This window comes from Melampsora larici-populina (assembly GCF_000204055.1).
Source record: "Melampsora larici-populina 98AG31 unplaced genomic scaffold MELLAscaffold_18, whole genome shotgun sequence".
Lineage (NCBI taxonomy): Eukaryota > Fungi > Basidiomycota > Pucciniomycetes > Pucciniales > Melampsoraceae > Melampsora > Melampsora laricis-populina.
This window is the reverse complement of record NW_006768782.1, coordinates 664,370-676,111: the sequence shown is the minus strand read 5'-3', so window position 1 is coordinate 676,111 and position 11,742 is coordinate 664,370. Positions and strand designations below refer to the sequence as shown.

General features: G+C 41.4%; 2 protein-coding genes across 2 annotated transcripts; both read left to right on the top strand.

Annotated features, from left to right (window-relative positions):
* Nucleotides 1–15: 15 nt before the first annotated feature.
* Nucleotides 16–3,484, top strand: MELLADRAFT_106516 (uncharacterized protein; the record flags this gene model as incomplete). Its single annotated transcript, XM_007410084.1, has 7 exons — nt 16–490; nt 555–869; nt 954–1,085; nt 1,162–2,285; nt 2,364–2,830; nt 2,892–2,973; nt 3,050–3,484. The coding sequence occupies 7 exons, from the start codon at nt 16–18 to the stop codon at nt 3,482–3,484; spliced, it is 3,030 nt and encodes a 1,009-aa protein (XP_007410146.1).
* Nucleotides 3,485–3,968: 484 nt separating this feature from the next.
* On the top strand, nt 3,969–7,305 carry MELLADRAFT_106515 (uncharacterized protein; the record flags this gene model as incomplete). The annotated part of the gene is made up of 4 exons (XM_007410085.1): nt 3,969–4,341; nt 4,417–4,865; nt 5,835–5,976; nt 6,578–7,305. The coding sequence occupies 4 exons, from the start codon at nt 3,969–3,971 to the stop codon at nt 7,303–7,305; spliced, it is 1,692 nt and encodes a 563-aa protein (XP_007410147.1).
* Nucleotides 7,306–11,742: the final 4,437 nt, after the last annotated feature.

Sequence of the window (11,742 nt, the reverse complement as noted above, 5' to 3'; positions counted from 1 at the left end):
TCTCCTGTAATCAACATGCGCCAGAATAAATCGGTTGGGTCCAAGCGAAAGCTCGAAGACACCAAATTTGGTGAGGTTTCAAGGGGTAAGGTCTGTTTTTATGCTATTATCTACATTGAAACTGATTTGTGGAATGCGATTTCAGGCACTACAAGCCACCACCATCCTAGAGATAGACCCAATGAGAAGGACATGAAGGCATCTTTATCAGAAGCAGGCTTTGATATTGAGGGAGGTAAAGTCGGCGACAGTCATCTCTCCAAATTATACAAGAAACATGTCTTTGAAAGTTCGAAAGCTCGGAAACAAAGCAAAGACTCTACTCCGTACGACGAACAAGAAAGGGCCAGAATTCAGTCGACCAGATATAGCAGAACCGTGTATTTTGATCAGGATCCTGCGGAGGAGACAGAAATTCGAGTTGAAAAAGGCATAGTCCTTCCTCCGGAGGCTCATTTGTTTTCCTTCTCCCCCACAAATGGACCAAAAAGTAGGAAATTATCTCCATATCTGCAGTTCAAATTGCAAATTGCTTACCTCCTCTGTACACTTAGGTCCGGTGGCTTCCACAAGCTCTGCTTCGAGTCATCTGATTCCTGAACTGGAGAATGGTGTTTTAAAAAACCCATCTACGGGACCTGTAAGAGCACGCAGGATTTCCGCCCGATTGTCCGCCTTGCAGGCGGTTTTGACAATTCCAGAAGAGGGGGAGTCGATACCAACAGTTTATTCAGACACAAAATCACGCGGGAATCCCCGATCTCATCCCCAGCCCAGAGTTCAGAGCCGCAGGACCTCGGAGAAGGTCAAGAAGGTCAAAACCGTGTCTCGAAGAGCCAAAGATCAGCTGTTAAAATCCGAGTTATACAGTAGGTCTCTGGTTAAATACACTAACATCAGTATTTTTTTTAGGGCTGACGAATGTATTTGATCAAATTTGAAATCCCTGTCAGGCAAGGAACTTGTGATTCCAGAATGTGAAGAAGACGACCACAATGATATTGACAAATCAGTGGCAGATGCCGAAGAGATCAGGATTGAGGAACAGCAAAGCACAGATTTACAAGAGGTTGGAAAGAGTAAAGGTGAGTGTTTGAAAAATCGCATCTTTGAAAGACTCCACACTTTGTAAGACCCTCACATTTTATATAAAATTCACAGGAAAGGGAGCACCTCCGGGTTCCAATCGTCTTCCCAAGCGAATCTCGGCCGCTCCTGCTAATCGTTTTGGCTTGCGAGTCTCCCAGCGTCGACGCACCCGTCCTGCCTCGCCTGTCATCCATCCTGAGAAAAAAACACGGTCCAATGCATTCTCTGATTTGGGAGGCTCCAGCGATGAAAACGAAGAAACCAGCGATGATTATCTTCCTTCGAGTGACAATGAGAGTAACGAGGAGGGATCAATTGCATCAACACCAATAATCAAGTTGTCAGATGCTCATCCTCGACCAAAAGCAAATCAAAAAACGTTGGCCCAAAGCCGATGGAAGTCCATGAATTGTCACACCAAAAGTCTGAACCACCTTCCTCCATCATCTTCTGACGAGACAACCCAAACTCCGCAAAGGACCAAAAGGAAAGTGGCTCCTATTTCACTGAGTCCTGATTCCAGCGAAGATACTCCTGATCTGCACGAAACTTCAAACTTCCGAGAATCCCCAATTCAAACAAGACAATCTAGTCTTCAAGATTCTTTCTTGAATTCAATTGAGGAGGGCGAACCGGAGTTGACATGTGGGGGAGTCCGGAAGAGGTGGAAAGGTAAAGGTCGTGCTGTCAATCAAGAACATAAACCGGAAGACGAAGAGGACGGCGAGAACTCCACAGGATCCTACAACATACTTCAACAGACTTATTCAAAAGAAAATATTGACAATGTGGAGGAAGTAGAAGACGAGTGGGAGGCGGGTGATTTATTTGGGGAGAACTTTTCTGCAAGTGGCAGAGGCGCAGCAAAGGATTTTGATGATGATGCAAATCTGGACAGACAATCTCAACATGATTTACCCGAAATCAACAATAGTGCTGGAGTTGAGGATTTCAAAGAGGCCATTGTTCTTTTGAAATGTCTGGTCACTAACCATTCTAAACAGATCGAGAGAATGAACAAGAGTCATTCAAAAGAGATGGAGAGAATGGATAAGAAGATTGATGTGCTAACAAACATGATAGACACCTACATCAACAAGACCCCCTCTACAGCTCCGCGAGGAAAGAGAGGCGTTTCCAACTCTTCACCAGAAAGCTCTGATGAAAATGTTACTCCCAGAGCAGGTCGGATACGAGTGAGTTTTTTCCTGTGCAACTTCAAGGCATGTTCAGTTAAAATGAGTCTTTTCCTTACTGACATATCCTTTCAATAGACTTTGATCAAGACCCTCATCAGGACTCTATACGGCCTGAAGAAGAATGTGAAGACTGTTCCTGATGGATCCAGCCCCGCTGAAAAACAAAAATGGATTCAAAATATTTCCATTGAGGAATTACTTGACAAAGCAGAAGACCTTCCAGATGCGATTCAGCCTCCTATACAATCATCAGGAGATCCAAGTTTCCCCTATCCGGACGGTCCTGGCGGAGAGAAAGCTAGCAGCAAAGCGCTTCAAATCATGTGGGGTGTTATGCAGCGCCTGCGTGTTGGGTCCTTTCGTCCCGATTTTTCAGGACCCCTCGCTTCCACCAGTAACATTTTCCTCTTTCGGATGGCTGCTGTCATTCTAATTAAACTAGTTCAATCAGGCGAATACACGGGAGTTCATTCAGAAGACCTTGAGCCAAAAAAAGTCTTGGGATTGATTGTAAGCCACGTCAAAGGCACATGGTTCCGGAAGTGAGTTTACTTGTGGCTTCTCAGAATCTGATCAATACACTGACTATAAGCTCTTGAATAGCTACCGTGAACAGCGTGAATGGTCTCAAGAAAGACTTCAAGCGCGAGACAAGAGCAAACTCCAGAACAGTCGCATTAATCGAGTAAATCTCCTTCTCTCCTTCCTTGTACAGCATTTGGGGATTATGACTTACTGAACTCTCTCTTTATGTCATCTAGGTCCGGGAGGGTCGACTTGCCTATGTTATGTCTCATAAATCCTTATGGCCTCTTTCAAAAGTCATCCAGGACTGCTGTAGTGACGACGAGACTGATTATGAGGATGAGCAGGGTCTCAAGCATTGTAAGGTCCGTATCTTACAATGGAGAAGCTCTGCATTGGATTCTGTCTTTCAATCTATAGACAAGGCAAGACTCCGGGACAACTCCATCAAGCTACTGTCCGGGAACCCCCACAGAGTGCGAAGCCGAAGTCACAATAACCCAATTAGCAGACTAGGACCTCCCCAGGAGATTCATAAAGATTGCATCTCTAAAGATTACTATAATAGCCTCGAAGCCTGGGAAAAGTTAGATATCAAGATCATCAATAAGTCAATCTTGACAACAGTGAGAGACATGATATCCAAAAATGTTTTACCAGCACCTTTGTGATATTAAACCTAGATTTCCATGTTCCGCTTCTGGCCCTTTGTTTGATGTGATATTCTGTGTCTTGCATGATAATAGATTAATATACTGATTCCTTCCTTACCCAGATTTCTGAATTGAACAAACCGTATTGTCCGAAATGTGAGGATTTCAAACTGTGTGAAGTGAGACGGGAGTGTTTGCCTAAATGATAGCTCTATAAGAACTGAGTCATTTTCAAACAATGATAATATTTCATAAATGTTCACAAAAGAGTTCTGTTTGACGTTGTGAAGGTGTCACCCTCTATTTCATAAGGGACAACTCTAACAAGTTAGTATTTTTACATACGTTAAAACTCGACAAGTGAAGTTGAGAGATATGTGTAAGAATAAAAAGACGTTCAACAACGGATACCGGATACCAGCTCCTGATTCCCACCTTTTGTAGAGATAGACTTCTCCAGTGCACGTCAAGAGATACTCTCAAAGTGGATGAATCTTTCATTATGTTGCCGTCGAACACAATCCGCTCTTATGTTTGCCTCTGCTCTAGATGTAGCAAGCTCACTCACGTTTTCAACGGCATTCAAGTTCCAGGATTGCAAGTTTCACCTGTTGTTCATCAGTCTCACCAGTTGAATGATCAAAGGTTACGAATTTTAGAATCACTCGACAATTTCCTTGATGATTCAGTCTCAGACAAATCTGGTCTCTCAAATCCTTCGACCGAAGAAAACGACTCCAATTCACTACTGGGAACTCAGCCTGATCTGAGAGAGCCTCTTGAATCATCCCCCACCAGTCGAATGGGTGTTCAGTTGGAGATTCAGACGGATGATGTACTAGATCCCGACCTGGAGATCACTACTTTTGATCCCAGTAAGTAATCTTTGAGCTTTCTGATTATTTCCATTTTCAATTGACTTATTCCCTTCTTTTGCCCAATACTTGCAGGTCATTTCATGCAACATACTCTCAACGGGGAAAACCCATCAGTCATCCATGCTTGTCTCATTGCTTCATGCATGTCAATTTTCGATCACACTTCTCTCTACAACTCGTCATGGCTTTTACAAGCACAAAGAAATAGCTTAGAAATTCACATCAAATCCTCAGAATCTAGTCTTGAAGGTTTACTCCAGCCACTGGATTATACATCACAGCTGGCATTGCAGCGACTGCCAAAAAAAATTCAGACTGTGATGAGATGGTTGAATATTGAACCTTCTTTGGATTATTACACATGTTGTCCAGATTGCTTTGCGCTTTATCCTCTAGAACACACCTCCCCAGTATGCTCTCATCTGGATGATCAGGTGCCGGGATCCCTAGACCTTTTGTACCAAAATAATCAACCTGAACTATCCATCAAGACTACGGGACCGCCACAGCATGGCTCAAAGGTCTGCTTGGCACCTCTCTTTCAAAGGAACCAACAACCTATCCGGAAATACGCGGTTCAGGACTTGATTACATGGATTGCTCGGCTTGTCTGTCGACCCTCAATGGAAGAAGAGCTTGACAAATCACTTCCCAACTCAATTCAACCTTTTGATGAAAGAGAGGCTGTTCAGGATATTCATCAATCCAAAATTTGGAAGGAGTTCTGTGGAGAAGACGGTGTACAATTCAGTTCAAAGACTGGGAATTTAATTTTTGGAATGTTCACAGACGGAATCAATCCTTTTGGTAACAAGAGCAAAGGCCATCGGGCATCAGATACCTTTATAATCATGGTGTGCTTAACATTACCCTATGCCATCCGATTCCTGCCTGAAAATCTATATCTTGCGGCAATAGCTCCTGGACCTAGAGAACCCTCGCTTGAACAATCCAACTGGATTCTGGGACCCGTTATCTCTGATCTCAAAGAGCTTTGGCATAAAGGTGTTTTCCTCTCAAGAACACCTTCCTACCCTAATGGTCGCCTCATTCGAGCTGCTTTGTTGACATTCATCGCCGACTTACCCGCGTGCCGTCGATCTCTTGGCCTAGCAGGTCACAGCGCGGAGGCTTTCTGCTCATTATGCTATCTCCCAAAATCAGAAATTAACAACATTGATCAAAGCACCTGGATCCCGAGGACGTCCGAGGAACACAGGACCTGGGCCACTGCTGCTCGTGATGCAAATACCGCTGATGAACGTCAAAAAATCTTCAAAGAACATGATGTTCGTTATTCAGTTATCCTAGAGTTAGACTACTGGAGGGTTACAGACTATCATGTCATAGACTTAATGCATAACATAATTCTAGGACTATTAGCTCGCCATGTCACAAGGTTTTGGTCTATGTCTGAAGATGTCTTGAATAGTCCACCCCCAAAACCCATGACCGCCATTCAAATTCGTGATTTGGTTGCAAATTCTAAGAGGCGCATTCGAAAACATTCAAGTCATGGTACTCGTGAGGAGCCAGGAGAAGAAATAGGAGTATCTATGGCCAATGCCCAGTTAGGAGAGGATACGTCTTCAGGAGATGATCAGTTTGATCCACTTGATAATCAATTCTACGGTTGGGATGGAAGCTACTCTCATCTGCCTAAGTCTGAGGTGGTATTTGATATGAATATGGTCCAGTTGATAAATCAGTTCTTGCATAGAGTCCACGTCCCAAGCTGGATTTCTTGACCAATCAAGCAGCTTGGTAGCCAAGGTCATGGAAAATTAAAAGCTGATGAATGGCGAACTCTAGTCACAGTTCAGCTCCCTCTCATTTTGACTGTCATTTGGACCGGCTCAAACCAGTCAAATGCAGCTCTGCTGCACAATTTCTCTCACTTAGTATGCCTCACCAATCTAGCCCTCAAGCGATCAATGACCTCTGATTGTATTCAAAAATATCGAGTGCATCTCCACACGTACCTCAAGGGATGTCTGAAGCTTTTTCCTCACTGCGCCTTGGTACAAAACCATCACATGGCTATCCACCTTGCCGATTGTCTTGAGAAATTTGGACCTGTTAGAGCTTGGTGGTCATATCCCTTTGAGAGGTTGATGGGTGCAATCCTTAAGGCAACTCACAACAATAGGCTTGGTAAGTCACACTTTCAATCCTCATTCCATCTGTCTTCTGCCCCCTCATCTTAAGGTATACTAACACCATGATCTTATAGGTGAGATGGAGATCACCTTTGTCAAAAGCTTTTGTCGAATGGGAAATCTAGCGGCCTTACTGCGAGACGAGACTAAACTTCCGGAATCCTTGAGACCTTATGCCAGTCAACTACACAGCATATTTGAGCCCCAGGATTTTCAGCCAAAGTCTTCTGATATCTATAATTCTCAGCCGCTTGATGACGACGTCTTAGATCAATTGGTCTTGCGCCTGAATGCAACGCAGGCCAATGATTGGCAATGGAAATCTTCCAGCACATGGTGTAGGATGTCTGCCGAGGACAGGATAAAGTACTCACCTGTTTCTTCTCAAGCGCATTTCAAGACAGGAGTCAAACATAATAACGTTCATTACCAAACCCACAAGAAGAGCCCAAAAAACACTGTGGTCCATGTTGTTTCTCAAACGAATGGAGCCACTTTATTCGGCAAAATCACCAAAATATTCTCTCATCGACGAATTCCTGGCCATGAAAATTCTCCTGTGGACGAAACCTGGCTGTTGGTACGGTACTACAAACCTCTTTCCGCAGGAATGCCAAATCCTTTTTCCCGGGTGGGAGAACCAGACCTTCAAGCTCACCTGCGACTTGAAAACTGGAGTAGACCATACTTGACACGCCTTAGTGAAGTTGTTGCCAGCTGTGCTTGGATAATATATGAAAAAGGAGAGATACACTATCTTCTTGATAAGAAGAGTATTGCTCTTGTATCACTGCACCGCTAGGGCTTTTGTTAATGATACAGGAAGGTATAAAAGGGCTCATCATACTTCTTTGACAATCTCTGCCCCAGTCTCCGTCAACAAATCCTCCCTTGCTCTCACAGAGAAAAAGATTTCTATTTGTGACATGTTCTCATCATCCCTGCCGTCATTATACACATTGGCTGCAAGATTTTGCCGCACCACGGGAACTGCTTTCTTTTCAGTAATTATGAGGGATCCCAAACCTATCCCAATAAAAAGTACATCTGATCTTTTGGCTGATAAACTCGTGCTGCATTGTTCTGGCAAGACTTCAGTTTCAGAAGACATTCTTCTACACAATAAGAAATGAGAGGGTAGTGTCAATTGAAGGTTGACCTGACTGTAAATATTGGCCCCTTTATGTTTCCTACACTCTAGTTTTGACAATATCTTGAAAGTTTCTTTTGGTAAAGAAATAATTGGAAGTAACTTTTCTAAGAGTTCCAAAATTGAGTGAAACAGTTTTAACATCTCAATATTAGGAGCCATGAAAGTAATAGAGGGGTGCAAATACCAGATCTCTCTGTTTCTGGTAACCTCGCAGACCTGAAATAGCTCAGTAGCTATCATTGATAAAGATATCTACCAGTACATAAGCCGTTGGGCTTGTTCTTGTGATGATCCAGACTCCAAATAGTTGAAGATGGTGAAGAAATAAGGGAAAGACTAGGGATTGTAGAAAGCAAACAATGTTTTAAAATGCATTACTTTGTAGATTATTGTGTGAAAATATAGAATTGAATATATAAGTGACTGTCCTAAGAGTTCCACATGCAATTCAGAGGGGGCTGCTGGATGTGGTGGTGTCAGAAAAACAAGATGTACACTCACCTAGCTTAATGAGGTCAGAAAGCATCAATCACAAGATGATGTGTCAGTACAAGATATGTGCTACTTTGAAAATGATATTGTATAGAGAAATATGTTAAAGTGGCACATTTTATTAACAAAGTGCCATCTGAATGTTGTGAGACAGATAAAAGGGGAGTGCAGACGCCAGGTTGCTGGGCTCTGCACAGACTTGAATGAAGTCAGGATGCATCAGATTTTGCAAGAGATGATGTGTAAGCGCAGGAAGCCAGGTGGGGATGTTCTTGGAGCAATGTTGTAGAGTTACTGATTGGATTTGAAGGGGATAAACTAGAGAGTGCAGAAGTCAAAATTGTTGATGTATCATTTTGAAGATTTGTAATTTGTGTAGTAAAATTGAACATGAGGGAATTTCCCAATTCTGCCACACTTTATTCACATTGGGGCATCTCAATCATCAGACAGGGAATAAGCCAGCTCAATGGGATATCACCTTCCTCACAAATGTAACAACTCATTGAATGTTAAAAACCTACATGTAATCAAATCATTACATGTAGTAATGAGAAGTTACACAAGAACATGTAAACCATACTTACATACAATGAAACACATGTAATTTTTGATTTACATACATGTACAGCACACAAGGTATTTATTTCTATGATATTGCTTCATATTCAGTTATTCTTTTGATTTCTGCCTTTGGTCACTATTGGCAAAGTGCCACATTACATATGTAAATCATATGTAATCAGCTGGTAGCAAGTTATTTGTAAATGTTCCACGTTGATGCCTTGCTTAATCCTCTGGGAATAAAGAAAATAGGGAGTGCAGATACCACTTTCCTGTGATCCACACAGACCTGAATGTATTCTGTTATTTTCTTCCTTTGATTACTATTGTAGGACTTGAAGAGCCACATTACGTATGAATCATATGTAATGAACTTGTATCAAATTATCTCTTGATTGTTTCATGTTGATACAGGGCACAGTAACCTTTGCGTATGGCATCAATACTGTGGGAGCAAAAAAGGAGGGAGTGCAAATACCAGTTTGCTGGGATCCACACAGACCTATGTATTCTTTCATTTTCTTTTGCTGGTTTAAGGTGCCACATTACATATGTACATCATATGTAATTGATGTGTAACAATTTATTCATGGTGTGTTTCATGTGGATACCTTGCCAATACCACCGCTTATTGAAATTCATGTTGTGCGCACAGAAAATAAGGTGGAGTGCAGATACCAGGTTCCTAGGATATGCACATTCATTGTCAAAGCACTGCATTACATATGCCAATCATATGTAATGAGCCTGTACCAAGTTAATTATGACTTGTTTTGTCAAAACACCATATTACATATGTCAATCATATGTAATTGATGTGTAACAATTTATTCATGGTGTGTTTCATGTGGATACCTTGCCAATACCACCGCTTATTGAAATTCATGTTGTGCGCACAGAAAATAAGGTGGAGTGCAGATACCAGGTTCCTAGGATATGCACATTCATTGTCAAAGCACTGCATTACATATGCCAATCATATGTAATGAACCTGTACCAAGTTAATTCAGACTTGTTTTGTCAAAACACCATATTACATATGTAAATCATATGTAATTGATGTGTAACAATTTATTCATGGTGTGTTTCATGTGGATACCTTGCCAATACCACCGCTTATTGAAATTCATGTTGTGCGCACAGAAAATAAGGTGGAGTGCAGATACCAGGTTCCTAGGATATGCACCTTCATTGTCAAAGCACTGCATTACATATGCCAATCATATGTAATGAACCTGTACCAAGTTAATTCAGACTTGTTTTGTCAAAACACCATATTACATATGTAAATCATATGTAATTGATGTGTAACAATTTATTCATGGTGTGCTTCATGTGGTTACCTCGCCAATACCACCGCTTATTGAAATTCATGTTGTGCGCACAGAAAATAAGGTGGAGTGCAGATACCAGGTTCCTAGGATATGCACCTTCATTGTCAAATCACTGCATTACATATGTCAACCATATGTAATGAACCTGTACCAAGTTAATTATTACTTGCTCCATGTTGATACCTTGCTCACTGACCTTGCTAATTGACATTCACACCCTGAGAACAAAAAAGGGGGAGTGAGAAACCAATATTTATAAGGGAGTGCAGAGACTAAAATGCCAAGACCTTTGTGTCATTATAAATTCAATATACATGTGACTTGCTGAAGATTGCTACAACATGGTCAAATTGTAGCATCTGAATTTTGTGGGAAGGAACAAATGGGGGGAGTGCAGATACTAGGTTACTTGTACCCTAGTTTTTGATAGTTTGTTACCAGGACTACAGGTCCATTGAAACACTTTAGACTTGGCTAAATTGAACCACAGATATTCTATGTAGAAACAAATGTCATCTGGTAAAGAAGTCTACAGTAAAATTTGGAGGTGATTTATCTGTTTGAGTGCCCTTAACCCTAACCCTAAGTAGCTCAGGGATGTCTGCTTGGCCTGTGATTGGGAAAGAACATATGGTTTCCATATGGAATCCACCTGGTGGAAAATATAGCCTTGGTTCTCCATCAAGAACCAGTTTTCCACATGTGGAAGCTGTTCAATGTTTGCAGTGCAAGGGACAATTCCATTCTTAATCAAGTACCTCTACATGTCTTCCATCACAGCTCTCTTTTCTGATTTGTTATCCTCAATCTACTAACATTATTTTCATCTGTAAGCCAATTGATCAGTAAGTACATCAAAGTTTCCTCCTTCCCATTGAATTGCAGTCTTGTTGCTAGCTTTTGCATCTTTGTCTTGAGAAGATTTAGTTTTGCTTTTATAATTTGTGTATTTCTTCAATTGTGAGCTACAAGGTTTTCCCTTAGGCTTTGACTTTGGAGGCAAGTGAGGTTTCTGGAGCCTTTTGATTTACAAGGCATCTTAGTTTTGGTGGATTTATTTAATGGGGACACCTGAACCGGCCATTTGTGCAAGTTGGATTGCTCCAGTGAGGACTTGACCGAGAGTCAATGGATCAATTTCTAGTTGAGTAGATCACGTATCAAAGGTTCGGTATGAAGTGTAAGAAGTGATGATGATTTCTTTGAAATCATGAAACTTGGCCCTAGCCTCTGAATTCCAACCTTGTTGTTTAGGTGTGGAACGGAAGCGTACCTCTCAAATCATGTCCCCTATATCCAATGTCCATGCGTTGAGCTCAGGATGAATTCGTATTGAAAATCACAGAACAACCCATGATATCGTTGACCAGAAAAAAACACCAAAAAAACACAATAGGGTGATCAACTTATCTTCTCAGCCACTCAGCACGAACCAATTATAAAACAACGACAAGAAAAAAAATAGTGAAGGAACTACTGAATGGAAACAAATGGATATATTTTATAAACATAGAGAGAAAGAGAGAAGTCACTAGCAAGATAATTTCCGAATTCTAAAAACTACTCCAAAACGTAAAATTCAAACCTGTCCAAACAAGAAATAACCAGAAAAAAGAAAAATATATCTACTCTAAAAACCTATCAGATTTCATAAGAGAACGAGTAATCCAATACCAAAGACTCATCATTAATCTTC